The sequence below is a fragment of the Schistocerca gregaria genome, chromosome 2, assembly GCF_023897955.1.
Source record: "Schistocerca gregaria isolate iqSchGreg1 chromosome 2, iqSchGreg1.2, whole genome shotgun sequence".
Classification (NCBI taxonomy): domain Eukaryota; kingdom Metazoa; phylum Arthropoda; class Insecta; order Orthoptera; family Acrididae; genus Schistocerca; species Schistocerca gregaria.
Genome location: NC_064921.1, coordinates 826497545 through 826522443, shown reverse-complemented (window position 1 = coordinate 826522443; position 24899 = coordinate 826497545). Strand labels below are relative to the sequence as shown.

The following is a 24899-nucleotide window of genomic DNA, read 5'->3' as shown; positions in this document are numbered from 1 at the left end:
ATACTGTCATTTTCCCTTTTCAATCTGAAATTCACGGCATTAGTTTTCTTTGTGTTCAATGTCACTTTACTGCTTATTGACCAATCATAAACTTCCTTGAGAGTTTCATTCGCTTTCTCTGCAAGGAGTTCTCTAGTTTTCTCAGTGACTAGGATATTGCTGCCATCAGCAAAGAGAATTTTTTCACCATGAGTAACACTACTGGGAAAGTCATTGATGTATATCAGAAATAGTATTGGTCCTAATATGCTACCTTGTGGAGCCCCTACATTAATGTATTTTGGTTCTGATAAGTGTTTTACTAAATGTTTAGGCCTATTTGAAGTATGTGTTATCTCTACTCTTTGTACCCAATCTGCTAGGTATGATCGAAACCAGTCATTAGCTACCCCCCTTATTCCTAATGCTTCTAATTTATTTAATAGAACCTTGTGGTCAACTGTATCAAAGGCCTTTGGAAGATCAAAAAATATGCCTGTGACACACTTATCTTTATCAAGAGCATCAAATACAACTTTTGTGAATTCCACTATGGCTGACTCCGTATTTTTGCCCCTTCAGAAAGCAAACTGTTATTCGCTTAAACGAATGTATTTCTTCAGGTAAGTCACTAACCTGTCTTTCATAACTGCTTCTATTATTTTTGGGCCGGTGACAGCATGGAAATGGGTCAGTAATTTTTTATGTCTTCTGCATTACCTTTCTTAAGCAAAGGTACAACTCTTACCTATTTTAACTGCTCTGGAAATGTCCCTGATGTGAAGGATTCATGTATTATATTTGTTAAGGGGCCTTGTATACGGTAATCTCTATGCATTGTTTTAGTACACACATTGGTACTTCATCTAAACCTACTGATTTCTAGTTTTTAGTTTTTGAACAGTTTTATTGACTTCATTCTCTGTGGTTGGAAGTAACATCATTGTACTTAGTGCAACATTTTTTTTACAGGTCTTATATTTGTTTTGGGGAATTTTTGCAGTAACTTCTCTGCAATGCTTGAAAAATGCTCATTTACATAGCTTGCTAGGGTGTTGTGGCTCATTTATTACCTTATCCCCCTCCCTTAGCAGTATGTTATTCTGTGTTTGTTTGCCTATTTCTTTTTCCTTTTTTATAGCATTCCAGACTGCTTTGCTTTTATTCATTGCATTTTACATTATTTTGTAATTAAATGACTTTTTTGCAGCAATCTGCACCTTCCTTTAGATCTTTTTGTATCTATGGATCATTGCAACTCTTTTTCATGGAACTGAGGTATTTAAGTGTTTGGGAGGACTTCTTAATACCTGCTGCTATCCACCTGCTTTTGTGCGATGTTGATACACACATGCATACTTTTGAAAATGACTTTTCAAAGTTCAATTTAAATAATGTGGAGAAATTAGAGAATTTCTTATTCACATTGGTTTCATTATACAGTTCATCCTAGCTGTGTTTTGCTAGTTCTTTTAAAAAATCTTTTATTTTGGTTTCTGATAGGTGCAGTTTGTAGGCTTGTAGTTTAGGGAATGATTCAATGCCTGATTTTACTTGCATCAACCTCAATAACAGAGAAGCCAACAGAACTCTGGAAGTATATTTTGACAACATACGCCTCAACCACAACAAGGAGCCAAGGTACCCAGGGGTCATGTTAGACAGAACCTTGTCATTTAACAAAACACATTATCAAAACAGCTGCCAAGGTGAGAACCAGAAATAACCTCAGCCATAAACTATGCGCAACACCTGGGGATCAACAGTAACAGCTCCGAGGACGTATGCGCTGAGCCTGGTATACTCTGTGGTGGAGTACTGTGCACCAGTATGGCTAAACTATAGCCATGTGAACAAAATCGATGTTGAACTTAACAAACACCAAGCGCATTATTTCAGAAACCGTTAGGTCTACATCTAACAAATGGCTACCTGTCCTGAGTCATATACCATCCCCAAAAATGCAACAAGAAGCAGCCTTGGTCAGGGAATACAAGAAGGGCACCGTGAACTACGGGTACACATCAATATATCTGATATGAGTATCAAGAGGCTTCGTTCAAGACATCCTCCTCTTGCTCTCGACAGCCTCACTGGGGCTGACATCAACTCTTGGAGAACAGAATGGCAACAAAACGTCCCAACAAGTTGCCACCTAATGTCTTATATTACTGAGGCAGTTCCTGGGTTTGATCAGCCCAGCAAGATCTGGTCAACTCTGAACCGACTAAGAACTGGGCATAGATGACGTGCTGACTCACTCTTCAAATGTGGACTGCTGTCTTCGCCAGCATGTGACAGAGGCATGCCTAAGCAGACCATCCAATACATCAGAGAAGAATGCAGTGGCAGAGCATTCAGTGGGGACTTGGAAGAATTCCTCATGGCATCCCAAAAACCCACTGAATGTGTACAAGGACTAGATGTGTGTCTGTGAATATATGTAATGTTATGTGATGTAGAATAACGTGATCCAATACTGAAATGTACTTAAATGCCATACGCCAATTAAATAAATGGAGAATGAAAATCTTCTCCATGAAAATCAGCAAGAATTTCACAAATGGAGATCTTGTGAAACTCAGTTCACTCTGTTCCTCCATGATATCCATAGCACTGTAGACAACGGAGTTTATGTTGATGCCCTCTTCATTGACTTCAGGAAGGTGTCTGACACTGTCCTGCTGCCGTTTAGTGGAAAATATATGAGCCTACTGGAGTAGATTTGTGACCGGATTCAAGCTGACCTTGCAAATAGAACTCAAAATGTCACTCTTAACAGAACAAAACTGGCAGATGTAAAGGTCATTTCTGGAGTACCCTAAGGAAATGTGATATGATCATTACTGGTTATAATATATACAAATGATCTAGTAGAATGTGTCAGAAGCTCTTTAAAGTCTGTTTGCAGATGAGGGGGCTGTCAATATGAAAGCAGCAATGCCAGAAGACAGTATCAATTTGCAGAATGACCTACAGAGGATTGACAAGTGGTGCAGGCTCTGGCAGTTGAACATAAACATAAATAAATGTAACATATTGTGCATACACAGGAAAACAAATCCATTTGTGTACAACTTCACTATTGAACACAAATTGCTGGAAACAGTATCTCCTGTAAAATATATAGGAGTGACTATCCAGAGTGGCCTTAGGTGGAATGATGACATGAAACAAATAACAGGAAAAGCAGATGGTAGACTGAGTTTCATTGGAAGAATCTTAAGTAAATGTAACTCATCCACAAGACAAGTGACTTACAAGGTGCTTGGTCGACTGATTCTTGAGTGCTGTTTATCAATCTGGAACCCTTACCAGGTAGGACTGATAAAAGAGATAGAGAAGATCCAATGAAGAGTGGCACATTTCATCTTGGGATCATTTAGTTGGCATGAGTGCATTACAGAGATGCTCAACAAACTTCACTGCCAGACATAACAAGAGAGGCATTATGCATCACGGAGATGTTGGCTTTCAAATTTCGAGGAGTGTCTTCAGGGAAGAGTCAGAAACATATTACTATCACCCACATACAACTTGTGAAATGACCAAGCTGAGAAAATTCTAGAGATTATAGCTAATACATAGATTTACCATTCTTCTCAAGTGCCATTTGCGAGTGGAAGAGGGAAGGGGGCTCAGTTAGAGGTATCAGAAGTACCCTCTGTCACACGCTCTCAGGTAGCTCGCGGTGTATTGATGTAGATATAGAACATTTTAGGACTACTTGATTAAAATTTTCAATTATGGTACACAAAGATTTTCAAATTATTACCACGATGTTTTTATATACCTTTAAACACATTGATGCATTCCTAAATTCTTCTGCAGCAGCCATATTTTCTAAGCACAGGGCAATTTTTGACCATGCTGCTTCTACATCTGTTGCTTGCATTAAGAGAGAAGAGGCCAAATCCTCTAGTGCTTCTTGTAACTGAACAAATAGTTCAGGGGCATTTTCTGTGCTTAGAACTTCCTGGGGCACGTTGTTATCTGATAAGAAATAACAAAATTAGTCTCAAGAAAATCACTTATAATATATACAGGAATATGCCAGAAACTTGGTGAACTATTGTAGAATCTTAGAATGTCACAAGCACTTAGAGTGAATACAATTCTACTACCTGAATCAAGTAACATGCAAAAGTAAACTGAGTTCAGAAAATTGTTAATTTTACAGTGACACGGATGAGCTGTCCATTACTAAACTACAGGTGCTGCAACTCTCAGCAAGCCAACAGAAACACACAAAAATATGACATCACTTATACCTTTCGGAACAACTGGTATCGTCTTGCTGGAGGGAAGAGGAATTGACTGCTGGGGTTTAGGCAAACAGTGCAGGTCACTTAGAAATAAAGCCTTGTAAAATCAACTTTTTCTGGATGAATGGACAGTTGGGAACTAATAAACTCAACAAGACCATCTACATTAATCAAGAACAGTAATAATGAGCATAAGGTTGAGCCCTGAGGAACATCAGTGTTATGACTGCAAAGTGAGAAGGTGCCAGGCAGAGGAAGCCTGTATAATTATGTCAGGATTCCATTTATTTACCAACATAATTCCCTTTCAGGCCAACAAATTCTCTGCGCCCTTCCCAAAGTACATAAATTCCATCCCTCAGATGCGATTTTGAAAGGTCTGCAAATTATTCATCTACATATGCCATTTCTGCATTAGACTCAAAACATTTTAAAACCAAAATTTTTCTTCAATATGAACACAACTGGGAGTCAGAGAATGACATATCTAGAGAAAATATTGAAAATGATACAATTTATCCTTCAAATCCCTCAGTTTCCCCCCTCTTGTCACTGTCCGAGCCTTTTCTCACAATTATCTTTACCTAGTTTGTCCAGAAGCTTCATCTAGTATTTGCTGGTTATTTTTTTACTATCTGCAAGATAACCTACAAGAACAACACCTTTATTATTAAAAGGATAGTTCCTACTCATCATATAGCAGCGCTGAGTCGCGGAAAGGCACAACAAAAATACTGTCAAAAAATGAGCTTTCAGCCAACAAGGCCTAGGCTTCAGCTGCCAGAGCCTGTGGTCATGAGTGTGTGAGTTGAGTTTGTGTGTGTGTGTATATGTGTGTGTGTGTGTGTGTGTGTGTGTGTGTGTTACATTCCAAACTGGATTTTCCACAGTTAGAATATCCTCTTCTGCATTTCATGATACACCTTTTAATTAGATGACATTGACTTCAACTTATTTGGTGGTAGGGTATTGACTGTTTCAATTCTGGCACTTATTGTGATTCTATGTCTCATTTGCAGTAGCAAACTCATGCATAAAATTAGTTGCATTTTTTTTAAAAAACATTCTACATATTGTTGAGAAATTGCTGTGCAGCTTTCCTCTTTTCATCATTTTACGTAACTTCTCTTGTTCCTTAGTCCAAAAATTGAACATACAAACAGAGAAAGAAACATTTGTATTATAAGCCACTCAAGATACTTCTGTGATGGTAAGAAGAGGGCATCTCGCAAGTAAACGAACAGTCTTTCATTTAGTTGCAGAGAGACAGTATTTATACCCTAAGATGATACAAACACATTTTCTATAGCCAAGAGCATTTTCAGTTAGAAGAAAGCAAGTTTCAATCTTAAAATTAGATGTATAAGGAGGAGTGAAGTAAAATCATTCTCTCTCACAAAAACATTTCAAATAATGAACAAAATATTGTAATTTTACATGGTTTAGTTTACCATACTAGAAGTAGCTGTTTGTTAAGTGCAAAATACTTTTCTTTACACTTTAGCTATATCATAAATTTAAATAGTTAGTTTCACATATTGAACAGTGCCTGGTTTGTTACCTTCCAGAGCTGCACAATCACTCAGGTATTTCTTATAAACTGTACTGGGTATTTTTCCCTTTGAGCGTAATTGATCTATAAATCGACAGCGGACATCAGGAGGGTGAGGTAGCACTCTAGGAGTAAGAAGGCGAGGCAAGAACTCTGCCTCAAAGTGACGGCTGCGAAATACTGCTGCATTCAGAACTGTCTGCATCACTTCTCCTGTTTCTTCAAAACTGGACAGCACGTAGGCTATTTCTTGATCTGTTGACTAGAAAAGATACATAATTAGTATGAAACACATGGAAACTGAAGCAGAATAGTCTCTCTCTGTAACAATAGTAATGCCACTCACAGGCGGATAGCCCTAAAGTGACTTGGAGCTGCAATGCAACATTCAGACAGGTACTACTTCATTCGCGTGTGCATTCCTTATGCACTTGAGACTTTTCACATCATAATGGTTACCGTGAGATTGCTGTACTTTTCCATCCTGATAGATACATGCCTTAAAACTAAGCAACTTTTTGTCTCAGCTTCTTTCAACTTAAATTACAAACATTTCTTGACTATGCACAGACAAATTACCTGAGGTATTCTGTTATTATATGCTCCAGCTTTGTGTGATGCCAGTACTTCTGTGTATAACAAAATCTTCACACTAAAGTCACAGTGAAAACTAAGAATTGCCACATGAAGTCTCATCATCAATAAATTAACATGTCATTTCTTATAACATTACTCCATAAGCAAATACATATCCTCATGCCAAACATTCCTTTCCAAAATACTACATGAGTCCAAGATGACAATATTCTGTCTCACTTTGGGAAACATTTATTATGTCTCCTGCAACCATATCACACCAAGGGAATGATTGTGGCAAACAATCTCTTCTGGTAGTATTTTGATTAGCCAGTTCAGGTATCCTCTTCCAACATTAGCGGACTATAAGACCATATTTCAGATTTCTCTACAATGTATGCCATAACGACACTGATGGTGGCAGAAGCAGAGAGGATACAAAATGTAGACTGGCATTGGCAAGGAAAGTGCTTCTGAAGAACAGAAATTTGTTAACACCAAATATAAATTTAAGTGTTAGGAAGTCTATTCTGAAGGTACGAGGGTCGGTCAAAAAGTAATGCCTCCCATTTTTTTTCTACTTAAAAAAATTAAGTTAAGTGAAAAATTTGAATTTGGCGCCATTCCTCAAACCTTCTTCTGCAATCCACTGCAGTAGTAACTTTCTGTGTCAACAGGTGGCAGCACAGCAGAAGTTTGTAAGATGGCCGACATCGATGTTCGTTTGAGACAGCGTTGTGTGATTGAATTCTTGAATGCAGAAGGTGAAACGCTCATACGCATTCATGAAAGACTGAAGAAGGTGTATGGTGTTGTGACAGTGGATGTCAGCACTGTTAGACGATGGGTTCGTCGTTGTAAGGAAGCTGAAGGGCAAACACCGTTGACTGACGAAAAGCGGAGCGGCAGGCCGGTGAGTGCAGTGACTCCACACAACATTCAGCAAGTTGATGACATCATTCGTGGTGACCGTCGGGTGACTGCAGATGAAGTGTGTCGCATTATTTCTCTTAGTAAAGGCAGTGTGATCACGATTATTAAACAATTGGGGTACTCAAAAGTTTGTGCACGGTGGGTTCCAAGAATGTTAACCGATCAGAATAAAGAGGCAAGGAAAACAATAGCCTCCCAACATTTGCAGCGCTTCCGTTTGGAGGGAGATAAGTTTCTGAAAAAAATTGTGACCGGGGATGAAACATGGGTGCATTTTTTTGAACCCGAATCAAAGAGGCAGTCAATGGAGTGGCGTCACACAAGCTCGCCGAGGAAGAAAAAATTCAAAACTGTGCGATCGGCAGGGAAAGTTATGGCAACAGTTTTCTGGGATACAGAGGGTGTGATTCTGGTTGATTTTTTGGAGCAGGGATGCACAATAAATTCTGTTCAATACGTCAAAACCCTCAAAAAACTTAAAGCATGTCTTCAGCGAGTTCGCCCAACAAAATCAAAGGCAGATGTTCTTCTTTTGCATGACAATGCAAGAACACACACCAGTCGTCACACCTCTGACGAGATTGTCAAAATTGGATGGGAAGTTTTGCCTCATCCCCCATACAGCCCTGACCTGGCACCATCAGACTTCCATCTGTTCGGGCCACTAAAAGAAGCTCATCGTGGGATTCATTTTGAAGATGAGGAGGCCGTCAAAACATCCGTGCGTCAATGGCTTAGGAAGCAGAGCTGTGATTTTTACCGTGCTGGGATACATGCCCTTGTTCAAAGCTGGACCAAAACTGTAGAGATGGGCGGAGATTACATTGAAAAATGACAAAATGATCCTCAATGTTGTGGTTTTCAACCTATGTAATTGCATTTAAATTTCCTGACAATTAAACGTAGAAAAAAAAATAGGAGGCATTACTTTTTGACTGACCCTCGTATGTCGCCCTAACCGCCGTCTGCTTCATGTCTGCTCTGCAGCGAGCTACCTTAATTTAAGTATTAACTGTATTTTTCTTACTTGTTACTTCTTCTTCCGTGTGTTTTTCCTTTTAGGAAGCTTTAATTGTCGAGTGCTATTAATAGTGTTCCATAGATTTCGTGTTTGTTTTGAATACAGTCAGAGAGAGAGTCCCTTTAGTCAGCCATAGTGCTAGTGCCAGTAGTGCTGGTGTTTGTTTTCAATACAGTCCAGAGACAGGTAGTGCTATTTTCATTGTTTTCTACAAGAAGTGGTTAGCAATCACAGTTTAGTCAATAATCAGCCGCCTTTAGTGAATTAGCAGTCTAGTTAAAAGTTGATTAAGTCTCTTTAGTAAATTGATTTCTTAGGATGGATAGGATGTGTGACTGCTGTGTACGGACGCAGGAGGAGCTGGCCATTCTTCGCGAACAGCTGAGCGTGTTGATGGCCGCGGTCAACCGTCTTCAGGCTGCTGCCTCGGAGTGTAGCGGTAGTGGGGAGTCTGGCGCATCGCAAGGTACACCCCAGGTGTTACATGCTTCACCCACTGTCCCTGCTGTCGAGACATCTTCGCGGGTACTGGGCGCGGTTGGGCCACCCTCTCCCCAAGGGGAGTGGCGGGTTCACCGGCGTTCGCGGCGCACGAGGCGGAGGGTAAATGTGGAGGCTGGCTGTGTGGCATCGCCCGCTCTGCCTGTGAGTGGACATGTGGCTGCTCCTTCAGCAAGGTCCGAGCAGGCACATGGGGGGAGTGGTTTATTAGTTATTGGAAGCTCCAACGTTAGGCGTGTGATGGAGCCCCTTAGGGAAATAGCGGAAAGGTCGGGGAAGAAGGGCAGTGTTCACTCCGTCTGCTTGCCGGGGGTCTCATCCGAGATGTGGAGGAGGCCCTACCGGCAGCGATAGAAGGCACTGGGTGCACCCGACTGCAAATGGTTGCTCATGTCGGCACCAATGACTCCTGCTGTCTGGGTTCAGAGGTCATCCTCAGTTCGTACAGGCAGTTGGCGCAATTGGTGAAGGCGGAAAGCCTCGCTCGCGGGGTGGAATCAGAGCTAACTATTTGTAGTATCGTTCCCAGAACCGATCGCGGTCCTCTGGTTTGGAGCAGAGTGGAAGGCTTAAACCAGAGGCTCAGACGATTCTGCGGAGAGCTAGGGTGCAAATTTCTCGACGGCCGCTATCGGGTGGAGAAATGTAGAGTCCCCCTGAATAGGTCACGCGTGCACTACACGCCGGAAGCGGCTACAAGGGTAGCGGAGTACGTGTGGAGTGCATATGGGGGTTTTTTAGGTTAGAGGATTCGCTCCCTAGGCCCAACAAGATGCCTCCTGAGACGCGGCAAGGTAGGAGTAGGCAAAATGCAACAGGGAATAACAATATTAATGTGCTAATAGTAAAACGCAGGAGTGTCTATAGAAAGGTCCCAGAACTGCTCTCATTAATAAACGGTCACAACGCCCATATAGTACTAGGGACAGAAAGTTGGTTGAAACCATACGTAAACAGTAATGAAATCCTAAACTCAGATTGGAATGAATACCGCAGAGACAGGCTGGACAGTGAAGGGAGAGGCGTGTTTATAGCAATAAGAAGTGCGATAGTATCTAAAGAAATTCACGAAGATCCGAATTGTGAAATGATTTGGGTGAAGGTCACGGTTAATGCAGGCTCAGACATGGTAATTGGATGTCTCTATAGGCCCCCGGACTCAGCAGCTGTTGTGGCTGACCACCTGAAGAATAATTTGGAAAATATTTCGAGTAAATTTCCCCACCATGTTATAGTTCTGGGTGGAGATTTTAATTTGGCGGATATAGACTGGGAGACTCAAACGTTCATAACGGGTGGCAGGGAAAAAGAAACCAGTGAAATTTTTTAAAGTGCTTTATCTGAAAACTACCTTGAGCAGTTAAACAGAGAACCGACTTGTGGTGATAACATATTAGACCTTCTGGTGACAAACAGACCCGAACTATTTGAATCAGTTAATGCAGAACAGGGAATCAGCGATCATAAAGCGGTTACTGCACTGATGATTTCAGCCGTAAATAGAGATATTAAAAAAGGTAGGAAGATTTTTCTATTTAGCAAAAGCGACAAAAAGCAGATTTCAGAGTAATTGATGGCTCAACACAAAAGTTTTGTCTCAAGTACAGATAGTGTTGAGGATCAGTGGATAAAGTTCAAAACCATCATACAATATGCGTTAGATGAGTATGTGCCAAGCAAGATCGTAAGAGATGGAAAAGAGCCACCGTGGTACAACAACAGAGTTAGAAAACTGCTGCGGAAGCAAAGGGAACTTCACAGCAAACATAAACATAGCCAAAGCCTTGCAGACAAACAAAAATCACGCGAAGAGAATTGTAGTGTGAGGAGGGCTATGCGAGAGGCGTTCAATGAATTCGAAAGTAAAGTTCTATGTACTGACTTGGCAGAAAATCCTAAGAAATTTTGGTCCTATGTCAAAGTGGTAGGTGGATCAAAACAAAATGTCCAGACACTCTGTGACCAAAATGGTACTGAAACAGAGGATGACAGACTAAAGGCTGAAATACTAAATGTCTTCTTCCAAAGCTGTTTCACAGAGGAAGACAGCACTGTAGTTCCTTCTCTAGATTGTCGCACAGATGACAAAATGGTAGATATCGAACTAGACGATAGAGGGATAGAGAAAAAATTAAAATCACTCAGAAGAGGAAAGGCTGCTGGACCTGATGGGATACCAGTTCGATTTTACACAGAGTACGCGAAGGAACTTGCCCCCCTTCTTGCAGCGGTGTACCGTAGGTCTCTAGAAGAGCAAAGCGTACCAAAGGATTGGAAAAGGGCAGAGGTCATCCCCGTTTTCAAGAAGGGACGTCGAACAGATGTGCAGAACTATAGACCTATATCTATAACGTCGATCAGTTGTAGAATTTTGGAACACGTATTATGTTCGAGTATAATGACTTTTCTGGAGACTGGAAATCTACTCTGTAGGAATCAGCATGGGTTTCGAAAAAGACGGTCATGTGAAAACCAGCTCGCGCTATTTGTCCACGAGACTCAGAGGGCCATAGACACGGGTTCACAGGTAGATGCCGTGTTTCTTGATTTCCGCAAGGGGTTTGACACAGTTCCCCACAGTCGTTTAATGAACAAAGTAAGAGCATACGGACTATCAGACCAATTGTGTGATTGGATTGAGGAGTTCCTAGATAACAGAACGCAACATGTCATTCTCAATGGAGAGAAGTCTTCCGAAGTAAGAGTGATTTCAGGTGTGCCGCAGGGGAGTGTCATAGGACCGTTGCTATTCACAATATACATAAATGTCCTGGTGGATGACATCTGCTTTTTGCAGATGATGCTGTGGTGTATCGAGAGGTTGCAACAATGAAAAATTGTACTGAAATGCAGGAGGATCTGCAGCGAATTGGCGCATGGTGCACGGAATGGCAACTGAATCTCAATGTATACAAGTGTAATGTGCAGCGACTACACAGAAAGATAGATCCCTTATCATTTAGCTACAAAATAGCAGGTCAGCAACTGGAAGCAGTTAATTCCATAAATTATCTGGGAGTACGCTTTAGGAGTGATTTAAAATGGAATGATCATATAAAGTTGATCGTTGGTAAAGCAGATGCCAGACTGAGATTCATTGGAAGAATCCTAAGGAAATGCAATCCGAAAACAAAGGAAGTAGGTTACAGTATGCTTGTTCGCCCACTGCTTGAATACTGCTCAACAGTGTGGGATCCGTACCAGATAGGGTTGATAGAAGAGATAGAGAAGATCCAACAGAGAGCAGCGCACTTCGTTACAGGATCATTTAGTAATCGCGAAAGCGTTATGGAGATGATAGATAAACTCCAGTGGAAGACTCTGCAGGAGAGACGCTCAGTAGCTTGGTTCGGGCTTTTGTTAAAGTTTCGAGAACATACCTTCACCGAAGAGTCAAGCAGTATATTGCTCCCTCCTACGTATATCTCGCGAAGAGACCATGAGGATAAAATCAGAGAGATTAGAGCCCACACAGAAGCATACCGACAGTCCTTCTTTCCACGAACAATACGAGACTGGAATAGAAGGGAGAACCGATAGAGGTACTCAGGGTACCCTCCGCCACACACCATTAGGTGGCTTGCGGAGTATGGATGTAGATGTAGATGTATTTTTGGAGAATGTAGCCAAGTGTGGATGTGAAACATGAATGATAAACAGTTAGACAAGAAGAGAATAGAAACTTCTGAAATGTGGTGGTACAGAAGAATGCTGAAGATTGGATGGGTATATCACACAATTAATGAGGAGATGCTCAATAGACTTGGGGAGAAAAAAAGTGGCACAAATGGACTAAAAGAAGGGATCAGTTGATGGGACACATTCCGAGACATCAAGGGATTACTAATTTAATATTGGAGAGAAGTGTGTTGGGTAAAAATAAAGAGGGAGGCCAAGAGATGAATATAGTAAGCAGATTCAGAAGGATGTAGGTTGCAGTAGTTATTCGGAGATGAAGGGGCTTGCACAGGATAGAATTACATGCAGAGCTGCATCAAACCAGTCTTCGGTTTGAAGACCACAACAATGACGACGACAACAACGACAATGACAATGGCAATAACAACAACAACAACAACAACAACAACAACCGTAGGAAAATCAAGTTTCCAGTAGCTGATTACAAGTCTTTATTTTAGATTTCTCTATGATACATATGTCATAATGGGCCCTAGAAGAATTAAATTTCCAGAAGAAATTTTATTTCTCCTCACAAAATCAATTGAATTTTTTTAGGACACATTCACTGAGGTGTGCACACTTATCTGTGAAATGTCTACAATTCCTGTTTATCACAGACCTCGGAAACAAACAAAAGACTCAAACCATTTCAATTGATTGCCAAATGTTTAATTCTACTTTTATTGCAATAACTATTACTTGTTTAATATTGAGTACTTCCTCTTGTACATCATGGTATACACAATGAAAAATGTTTTTGCATAGATCATCTCATACAGATCATCACCTGTTCAATCATTTCATATACAAGGCCTGTTTTTCAAGTAAGTTCCATTTTGAAATAAAAATAAAAACTATTAAACTTTTCCAATCAATTTTATTTTTACATGAAAGCCAGAACTTTAATATATTTTTCTAAATAATTCTCACCAATATTAAGGCAACCACTTTTTGAATACCATCCTTTGTAGAAGTCTGCCACCTGATTAGGCAACAATTGCTTAAAGCACACTTCTTGACACTAGAGGTAACTCATCACATTGAAATCATAAAGTATCTGCTCTCCCTGACTTTTTCATCACCTTTCTGCACCAAATTGCCAGTAATGACTGGAGGTTGCCCATTTCACTCCTCATCATGCACATTTGTACGGCTATTTTTAAAAGGTCTCACCCATTTCTGTAACTTCCCACCACTCATACTCATTTCTCCACACACTTCATTGATCTGACAATGAATTTAAACCACTTTCAAACTTTCGGCGTTTAGAAAATAAATCACAATGTGCATTGGACAGTTTGTGGGATTCTCAAAAGGAGGGGTCATTTCCAATACTCACAAACAAATGTAGACACATCAATTATTCGTGGGAATTAAGTAGGAAAGTAGATTAAAGTTAAATGTTTTATATAAGAATGAAATTACTAAGAAAAGTATGTGTGTTTTATTTTTATTTCAAAACAACTTAAAAAACATCCCTTTACACTGTTGTCTTTGTGCCTAAGCAAATGTCTATAATCATTTTGGTTTGCCTTGGTGCCATCGAGAATCACAGCAACACTCACTTCCTAATTAAATATTTTCCAGATCTTTAAAATTCATTAAGTAGTATATTCATGCGACATCACTCCCGAAGGGATCTCGGCAGTGATAAAGGAGTATATTAACTCTTGTTCCCAAAATTTTATTTACTCCGTCCAGGAAAAGTGACAGATATAGTACAGAGAATATTGAGTTATGCTCTGAAGCAGAATTCTGCACTATGGCTGCCATCTTTCTACACCCTCTCTTCAGCCATTACTCCCCATACTTTCTCAGCAAATTTTTGTTACTGAAAACTTAACCTTCACCTTCATTGTTGCCAATTGCACAGAAATATGCTGCTGCCTCCTAAAAAATTTGTTTTTCCTTTTTTCTACAGGGACAGAACATAGCAAATGGGTAGCCAGGGTTAGGGATGGAGACAGATCCAGAGAGAGGTTTTGGGAAGGGCTTAGAGATTCGAGAAGGGACTGGCAGTCATGCTCAACTTCTACAACAGGTTCACAGCAGCAGGCCTTGTAGATGGGTGTGCTAGAACTGTAAAAGATTTCCAACTATTCATTTTATTTGGTCGCTTTCAGTTCTATAAGCCACCTTCCTAGTGTCCTAATCTAATCTCTGTCGACTTTCACCTTACTAATAGCTCCATAAAGGCTTCTGTTCACACTGAACCTATCAACCACCATCAGGGCACACCTCATAATAACGACTTTTGTTTCCTGCTGAGATATACTGGCCATAAGCAGTAGCTTGACCATTTCCATAATTTAGATGGAATAATATTTATATAGTTAACACACTTTAAAATATTAAGTATTTTAAATTTGTGATTTATAAAACAGAATGAAATTAAATTCTAATGCTAGGTTAGAAACACAATTAACTGACATTTTAGGAAATTCTTGAAATTCCCTGAGATTTCATTGAGTTTTTCAGGTATAATGTAATCCCCTGAGAATTCCACATATTCCAGAGGAATTGCCACCCTGTATTTAATGTTTAGCTACAACACAAGAGTTTGAAACATAGTAAAAGGTAAGAGAAGAGACTTACCATTTCAAACCCAAAGAGACCAATAGTAGGTACCTCATTGAGTTCACTGAGTCTAGATTTTGCTAACTGTATGTAATCCCCAAGTAAAATTTTACAGTTTGGCGGTGATAAAGGTACCTGGAGAAAAAGTGAATTATAAATTTATATGGAAATTTCACATATTTTACATAAGTACTATATGCATTAGTTTAAAAGTAATGTTTTTAAATTTAATTACTTACTATAACTACTGGTACCAACACTTTACAACAGACTGCAGTAAACAAATTCAAACAAATTTCACAAAAGTACCAGATTCACAGCATCTAAAGACACAGCTGAAAAGTGCACAACCCAAATCCTAAAGAGCAATCATGAAGTTCAAGTTCATATAGATTTAATAACAAGCACGAGTATGGAGATCAGAGTAGATGTACTTTCCATTCCAATAGATCATCCTTCAGGATGCAGAAAAATTAGTTAGAAGTCATCTTAATGAAGCTTGCTCTTTAAACATTTATGTCATGAAATACACAATAAAAAATGAGCCAAACAGACAAACCTATTGTACATTAAAGAAATAAATACAGAGAATAGAATGCAGAATATGAAAATGAAGATGGCGTAATGACGACACAGGAAGCATAAACCGTGACTGGACAGAACAGGACATGATGTGAGCTATGGCTTCTTCAAATGAACCACCCTGACATTAACTTTAGGTGATTTAAGGAAACTACAGGAAACTCAAATCTCAATAGCTGGCTGGAGATTTGATGCCCAGCCCTCCAAAGTGAGAGTCTTGTATCCTAAACAACACAGTAGATAATATTAAAATTAATAATAATCAGTAACTTAGTATTAAAATTATTATAACTTGATCACAGGTGTGCCAGCTCAACCAGGAAAAATGTGTGTCACACATGGGAACTTTTGAGTAAGGTGCAATGCTATGTACCGATTCTGAAAAATGAAGGTAAATCTGCTGTTTTTGATTTTCTAAAAATGTTTATGCACACTTTTGAGATTCAGATCTGTGAGACAGACAGACCAAGGGGCTGGAGGAGTGGTAACTTAAGACCAGGACAGTTATACATTGATTAAAATAACTTTGTGATTGACATTACAGCAAGCTGAGTCAATTCTTGGGCTCCAAGTGCATGCTGTGTTGCCTGTTCTGCAGGTACAAGCAGCTAACTGCAGAGCCTTTCCAGGTGATGCAGGCTCCAAGGGGAGGCATATGAGCTGGCAACTTTGCTTCCCATCACACAATTGTCAATCATGGAGTTATTTTTATTATTTTTATTGAATTATACAAAAATCGAAATCTTACTTGCTCTTAAAAAATAAGGGGGGAGGAGCAAATAAAGTGTGCATAAATTGAAGCCTTGAATTAAAAAAAGAGGGGATTTATTCGATTTAGCTCCTTGGTATTCTTAGTCCATTGTACAAAATTCCTTCATTTCACAATAAATTGTGCATATCTGTTAGAATATGTTGTGCATATTGGTCCAATCACAGGTATTAAGTGTGTAATTTCAACTAATAGATTCATAATACACAAGTTACATAAAAATGAATTTTGTTTAATGACTTGTGGTTTTTGCTTTTATCTGCTCTTGTTCCAATAGGAGGTTTTTTTTATTTAGTACAGAGTCAAATAAATAAATTTGTTAACATTAATATAAGAACATAATCCTCATATGCAGCTTGCTGCTTCTTCCAAGTAGGGAATGAGTTAGCTACCTTTCAAGCATTGTTGACATATGGCTTGCCTGCTGCCAGACAACTGTGAGCTGCTGCTAGTGTGTGTGCATTGTGAGAAGTCTCCTACACAGTCCATCAAAGGTATTCAACATACCTAAGGAACTATCCTGTCCTATAAGCACTGCTTTCTCTCCAGGAAGGGTACGAGGGCTGCTATATATATTTCTGGCCTAGGCAACACTAAGTGTTGCCAGGTGCAATCTGACATTTCCATTGGAAAGTTTGACATTTTTTAGCATAAATGTACTCAGATCTTTTTGACTTACGACAATTTTTTTTTCTTTTACCGGGACTTGAAGAAATCAATTTGGCACAAAAATGGAATTAACTCGTGAACATTTTCGTGCGATCATTTTTCACAACTTTCGACGTGGATTATCATGACAAGAGTGCATCGATGAACTTAAATCTTTGTATGGCGACGAAGCACCATCCTATAGCACTGTGAAAAACTGGTACAACGAATTCAATCGTGGCCGACGCTCGCTCAAAGACGAATTCCGTGAAGGTCGTCCAAAAACAGCCGTTGTGCCAGAAAACATCGATGCCGTACGTGAACTGATAATGCAAGACCGTCATGTGACATACCGTGAGATAGAGGCATGCCTAGGCATTTCTCCCACCAGCATACATTCGATATTGGATGAACACCTGGCCGTAAAAAAGGTTTGTTCTCGTTGGATCGCACACAATTTGACAATCGCTCAAAGGAAAGCTCGTGTGGATTGGTGTAAAGAAATGCTGAAAAAATACGATCGCGGTGCTTCAAAAGACGTTTATAAGATCGTCACAGGTGACGAATCATGGATCTATGCGTATGAGCTGGAAACAAAACAGCAATCAACCGTGTGGGTCTTCCAAGACGAGCCAAATCCAACGAAAGTTGTTCGTGGAAGAAGCACTTCGAAGCAAATGGTCGCCTGTTTCTTCGGCAAAACTGGTCATGTGGCGACTGTTCCGCTTGAGCAACGTAGGACGGTCAATTCTGAGTGGTACACCACCATTTGTTTGCCTGAAGTCTTCGGAGAAATTCGAAAAATGAACAAGAGAAGACAAATCATTGTGCACCATGACAATGCAAGCTGTCACACATCGGCTCAAACCAGCGCCTTTTTGACCGGCCAAAACGTCGAAGTGATGGGTCATCCGCCGTACAGCCCTGACTTGGCACACAATAACTTCTTTTTATTCCCACACATCAAGAAAAAAATGTGTGGTCAATGATTTTCGTCGCCAGAAGATGCTGTTGCAGCATTCAAAAACCATGTTTTGGAGGTGTCTCAATCGGAGTGGAAAAAGTGCTTCGAAAATTGGTTTGAGCGCATGCAAAAGTGTATAAATCTTGATGGAGAATATTTTGAAAAACAATAAACCATTTTCGTTGATAAATATTCATATTTTCATTATTAGGCCAGAAATATATATAGCAGCCCTCGTATCCTCCAAACTATTCACCTAATTAGTTGTGACTGTATGAATCTATGATGATTATTCTAGTTCCTTACTGTACTGATGACTAATGAAAAGCAAGCCAACACAATAGTAGTTAACAAAAAACATGTTATAACTAGTGCATTACACACACACACACACACACACACACACACACACACACACACACACACAGACAGACAGAGAGACAGAGAGAGAGAGAGAATGCACTGCATGCAATAAATTGATAATAAATACCTTATTGATGTGGACTCTCAAGCAGTATGCTGGTTCTACAGGAATTATTTCTCCCAGAAAGCCCATAAGAAATTCAAAAGCTTGCTGAGATGTGGTTGATGGTGTTACCTGGGCTGCTTCAGACCCAAATGTTTGGCCAAACCACTCTGCATATGATGTGAAATGTTTACAACTTAATGCACAACATTGTCGAGCTATAACCAGTCCAGCACCTAATAAGTATTTACTTGTCTCAGAGAAACTGCGAAGGATGGTGTCCAGAACGAGTCCTAAAAGTCAAACACATCAATCATATTCACAGTTTTCTTGAGTGAAAATTTTATAGTTTTCACAAGTGAATTTTCCTTATGATACAATAATATCCTTAAAAACTTTATGAAATATTTTAATGAAATGTGTATGAAAACATGCCGACATGCTGTCCCTATGAAACTCACTACAGGTCAGTAACAATACTAGAGTGTAAGACAAATGATATATTTGACAAATCATAGCCCTGGACCTGCCCGCAAGCTAAAGATGACCAAACAGTTGTTGTTGTGGTATTCAGTCCTGACACTGGTTTGATGCAGCTCTCCGTGCTACTCTATCCTGTGCAAGCTTCTTCATCTCCCAGTACATACTGCAACCGACATCTTTCTGAATCTGCTTAGTGTATTCATCTCTTGGTCTACCTCTACAATTTTTACCCTCAACACTGCCCTCCAATGCTAAATTTGTGATCCACTGATGCCTCAGAACATGTCCTACCAACAGGTCCCTTCTTCTTGTCACGTTGTGCCACAAACTCCTCTTCCCCCAATTCTATTTAATACCTCCCCATTAGTTATAAGATCTACCCATCTAATCTTCAGCATTATTCTGTAACACCACATTTCGAAAGCTTCTATTCTCTTCTTGTCCAAACTATTTATTGTCCACGTTTCATTTTCATACATGGCTACACTCCATACAAATACTTTCAGAAACAACTTCCTGACACTTAAATCTATAATTGATGTTAACAAATTTCTGTTCTTTAAAAATGCTTTCCTTGCCATTGCCAGTCTACATTTTATATCTTCTCTACTTCAACCATCATCAGTTATTTTGCTCCCCAAATAGCAAAACTCCTTTACTACTTTAAGTGTCTCATTTCCTAATCTAATTCCCTCAGCATCACTTAATTCGACTACATTCCATTATCATTGTTTTGATTTTGTTGATGTTCATCTTATATCTTCCTTTCAAGACACTGTCCATTCCGTTCAACTGCTCTTCCAGGTCCTTTGCTATCTCTGACAGAATTACAATGTCATCAGTGAACCTCAAAGTTTTTATTTCTTCTCCATGGATTTTAATACCTACTCCCAATTTTTCTTTTGTTTCCTTTACTGCTTGCTCCATATACAGATTGAATAAGATCGGGGATAGGCTACAACCCTGTCTCACTCCCTTCCCAACCACTGCTTCCCTTTCATGCCCCTCGATTCTTATAACTGCCATCTGGTTTCTGTACAAATTGTAAATAGCCTTTTGCTCCCTGTATTTTACCCCTGCCACCTTTGGAATTTGAAAGAGAGTATTCCAGTCAACTTTGTCAAAAGCTTTCTCTAAGTCTACAAATACTAGAAACATATGTTTGCCTCTCCTTAATCTATCTTCTAACATAAGTCATAAGGTCAGTATTGCCTCACGTGTTCCAACATTTCTACGGAATACAAACTGATCTTCCCCAAGGTCAGCTTCTACCAGTTTTTCCACCTGCTTTCTTTGGGATTGGAATTATTATTTCTTCTTGAAGTCTGAGAGTATTTCACCTGCCTTGTACATCATGCTCACCAGATGGACAAGTTTTGTCATGGCTGGCTCTCCCAAGGCTATCAGTAGTTCTAAAGGAATGTTGTCTACTCCCGGGGCCTCGTTTCATCTTAGGTCTTTTAACGCTCTGCCAAATTCTTCACACAGTATCGTATCTCCCACATCATCTTCATCTATTTCCTCTTTTATTTCCATAATTTTGCTCTCAAGTACATCACCATTGTGTATACCCTTGTATACTCCTTCCACCTGTCTGCTTTCCCTTCTTTGCTTAGGACTGGTTTTCCATCTGAGCTCTTGATGCTCAAAAAAGTGGTTCTCTTCTCTCCAAAGGTCTCTTTAATTTTCCTGTAGGCAGTATCTATCTTACCCCTAGTGAGATAAGCCTCTACATTCTTACACTTGTCCTCTAGCCCTCCCTGCTTAGCCATTTTGCGCTTCCTGTCGATCTCATTTTTGAGGCATTTGTATTCCTTTTTGCCTGCTTCATTTACTGTATTTTTATATTTTCTCCTTTCATCAGTTAAATTCAGTATTTCTTCTGTTACCCAATGATTTCTACTAGCCCTCGTCTTTTTACCTGCTTGATCCTCTGCTGCCTTCACTACTTCATCCCTCAGATCTACCCATTCTAATTGTACTGTATTTCTTTCCCCCATTCCTGACAATTGTTCCCTCATGCTCTCCCTGAAACTTTGTACAAGCTCTGGTTTAGTCAGTTTATCCAGGTCCCATCTCCTTACATTCCCAACTTTTTGCAGTTTCTTCAGTTTTAATCTACAGTTCATAACCAATAGATTGTGGCCAGAGTCCACATCTGCCCCTGGCAGTGTCTTACAATTTAAAACCTGGTTCCTAAATCTCTGTCTTACCATTATATAATCTGTCTGAACCCTTTTAGTATCTCCAGGATTCTTCCATGTATACAACCTTCTTTTATGATTCTTGAACCAATGTTAGCTATGATTAAGTTATGCTCTGTGCAAAATTCTACCAGGTGGCTTCCTCTTTCATTTCTAACCCTCAATCCATATTCACCTACTATGTTTCCTTCTCTCGCTTTTCCTACTCTTTGAATTCCAGTCACCCATGACTATTAAATTTTCGTCTCCCTTCACTACCTGAATAATTTCTTTTATCTCCTCTTTCTTCATCATCTGCACAGCTAGTTGGCATATAAACTTGTACTACTGTAGTAGACATCGGCTTCGTCTCTATCTTGGCCACAATAATGCATTCACTATGCTGTTTGTAGGAGCTTACCCACACTCCTATTTTTTTTATTCATTATTAAACCTACTCCTGCATTACCCTTATTTGATTTTGTATTTATAACCATGTATTCACCTGACCAAAAGTCTTGTTCCTCCTGCTACCAAACTTCACTACTTCCCACTATATATAACTTTAACCTATCCATCTCCCTTTTTAAATTTTCTAACGTACCTGCCTGATTAAGGGATCTGCATTCCACACTCCAATCCATAGAATGCCAGTTTTCTGTCACCTGATAACGACGTCCTCTTGAGTAGTTCCCGTCCGGAGATCCAAATGGGGGACTATTTTACCACTGGAATATTTTACCCAAGAGGACGCCATCATCATTTAACCAAACAGGAAAGCTGCATGACCTCGGGTAAAATCACAGCTGTATTTCATCCTTGCTTTCAGCCGTTCTCAGTACCAGTACAGCAAGGCCATTTTGGTTAGTGTTACAAGGCCAGATCAGTCAATATCCAGACTGTTGCTCCTGCAACTACTGAAAAGACTGCTGCCCCTCTTCAGGAACCGCATGTTTGTCTGGTCTCTCAACAGATACCCTCCGTTGTGGTTGCATCTACGGTACGACCATCTGTATCGCTGAGGCACGCAAGCCTCCCCACCAATCGCAAGGTCCATGGTTCATGGGGGGAGGTTGACCACACTACACCACAGTTATCTGAAATAGAGGGCAGATCCCTAGGTCCATATCCACAGTTTGTTGTTTTGCACTTCTAAGCATTCATTTTCTCACAATGGTACATGATCAAAATATTTGTCATTGAGATGATAGCATGACGGTGACTGGGACATAGATTCAAGAAGCCCCTTATACACATATCCATGGCTATTTCGTCAGCTGCATTATTTTTCAATAGCAAGATGTGTCCTGCTACCCAACGGAATATCATCTCTTTAAGTTGATTTTATATGTGCTGTATGGAATCTTGGATGTCCTGAACCATATTTCTGATGGGCACATTTATAAAGTCTTCTGACCTCTACCAGTTTAGAAGTGAGAGATCTGAGAGCTCATGAAAACATGCATAGGTGGCAAATAACTCTTTCATGTAATGTACAAAAGAACCCTATAATGGAAAGAACATATGAATGCTGTGAGAGCAATCTGGTGAAGGGAAGTCTGAGTAAACTCCACAGAAACTAAATCATAACAATAATAATGATCAAGATGATAATAATAATAATAATGCTTAAACAGTCCATGGGTGTACTGCTGGTCCATAGTGTCCAACGAGCACAACATTTTGGCGATCAGACATGTCGCCATTGTCAGGTGCGCTGACAAACTGAACTCCTGAGGGTGGGTGGCCGTCTTACATCCCCGCCCATCGCGAGGCGTTCTCTCCGCAGTCCGCGCCCACAAGTCAGCGGTTGGTGAGACACTGGCGTCGCCTCTGTGGTGGCATCGGTGTAATTGCCTCGTCCATACTAGTCACCCATTCATTTCCTTTGCTGAGCTTCTTTTTAATTAGACTCAATGCTGGTTCCCATGTCCTGCTGCTCTTGGGGCAGACTCTCTGCATCAGAGATGGTGCGTGCCTGTGCACCAGCGTTTTTAGCACCCCATTCCTCGGCGCAGGATGGTGGCAGCTATCCGCTTGTAAATACAGGTTGGTGTGCATTTTCTTCCTGTACACCCCATGGCCCACGGTGCCATCTGCTCTTCTTTTGACGACGGCGTCCAGGAATGGTAATATTCCTCCTGCTTCGGTATCCATAGTGAATTTGATGTTCGGATGTATAGAGTTCAGGTGTGAAAGGAAGTCTAGGAGCTTGTCCTTTCCATGGTACGAGATCACGAATGTGTCATCCACATAATGTAGAAACCAAGTAGGTTTCCATTTGGATGATGCCAAAGCTTCCTCCTCGAAGTACTCCATATAGAAATTCGTGACCATAGGCAAGAGTGGACTCCCCATTGCAACTCCTCCTGTTTGTTCATAGTATTCTCCATTAAAGAGAAAATATATGGAGGTCAGAATGTGCTTGAAAAGGTTGGTCGTCTATTCATCAAATATCTGTGCAATAAGGTCAACTGACTCTCGATGAAGCACCCTGGTGAATAATGAAACAATGTCAAAATTCACCAGGATATCTGAGTCTTTCAGCTTGAAGTTGTCGAGATGTTTTACGAAATCCACAGAATTATGAATGTGATGAGGGCATTTACCCACATAAGGGCTTAGTAGTTCTGTCAGGTATTTGGCCAGCAAATATGTAGGTGCCCTAATGTTGCTGAAAATTGGGAGTAACGGCACCCCTTCTTTGTGGGCTATAGGGAGTCCATAAAGTCTTGGCGGTACAGGTCCTTGAGGTGTCGATTTCTTGGCAACACCTTCTGCTAAATCTGCATCCTTGAGAAGAGCTCTAGTCTTGTTCTCCACCTACTTTGTGGGTCAGCGTTGATCTTCCTGTAAGATTTGTCATTTATCAGGCTCTGCATCTTCTCAATGTAGTTCTTATGGGAAAGAACAACCGTAGCACTGCCTTTGTCAGCTGGTAAGACAAACATCTCAGGGATCTGTCTCAGGTATCGAATAGCTGCCCTCTCCCAGCTGGTAATATTTGACTTGATCGGTTTAGTTCTCATCAGAGCATGGCAGGTTTCCCAGCATACTTCTTCAGCTCCTTCAGGTGGTAGATAGCAACCTGTTCAACTGCACTGACAATGTCCGCTACCGGTGTGAACCCTGGTGTGGGAGCAAAATGAAGTCCCTGCTCCAGAACAGAAACTGCATTACCAGTCAGCTCAATGTCTGTGAGATTGATGACTGTCTTGCATGAAGCCACCAGGTAGGAGAGACGAAAGAATTTAGATATCTGACGTCCCGAGGTAACAGCATCAATCCAGTCCCCGGACCCGGAATTAAAATGATTGGCTAATTGTAGATGTAGTTTAAGAAGCTCCTGGGAGTTGTACTCCAGGCTGCGTCTGGTAAAGTGTATCCTCTCATGAACCAAGGCGAGGCTAGCATGCTTCATAATTCTCTTAGCTGCTGCAGAATCAAAGTGATGCGTGACCTCAGCAAAGTTTGGCACAACCTGATCAGCACGACATCTCTTCAGAAAAGCAAGAGCACTCAGCAAATGGCTCCTTTGGTGGTGCAGCTTGTCGAATTTCTTCATCTTGCGATACATTACCATTACCATTCCTAGACATCATGGTCAAAACTAGAGAGGATGGCACCCTGGGCCACGTGGTATACAGGAAGAAAACACACACCAACCTGTATTTGCAAACGGATAGCTGCCACCACCCTGCTCAGAGGAATGGGGTGCT

At 40.4% G+C, this 24899-nt stretch overlaps 1 protein-coding gene across 6 annotated transcripts in view; it reads right to left on the bottom strand.

Annotated features, from left to right (window-relative positions):
- LOC126335175 (uncharacterized) overlaps positions 1-24899 on the bottom strand; it is a 224843-nt gene that overhangs the window by 72454 nt on the left and 127490 nt on the right. For all 6 annotated transcript variants that reach the window (XM_049998169.1, XM_049998163.1, XM_049998165.1 and 3 more), the window contains 4 exons: positions 18539-18807; positions 15104-15220; positions 5806-6058; positions 3773-3972 (listed from right to left, as the gene is read on the bottom strand). In XM_049998169.1, the coding sequence (XP_049854126.1) occupies positions 3773-3972; positions 5806-6058; positions 15104-15220; positions 18539-18807 (839 nt within the window). The remainder of the gene's footprint in view (positions 1-3772; positions 3973-5805; positions 6059-15103; positions 15221-18538; positions 18808-24899) is intronic.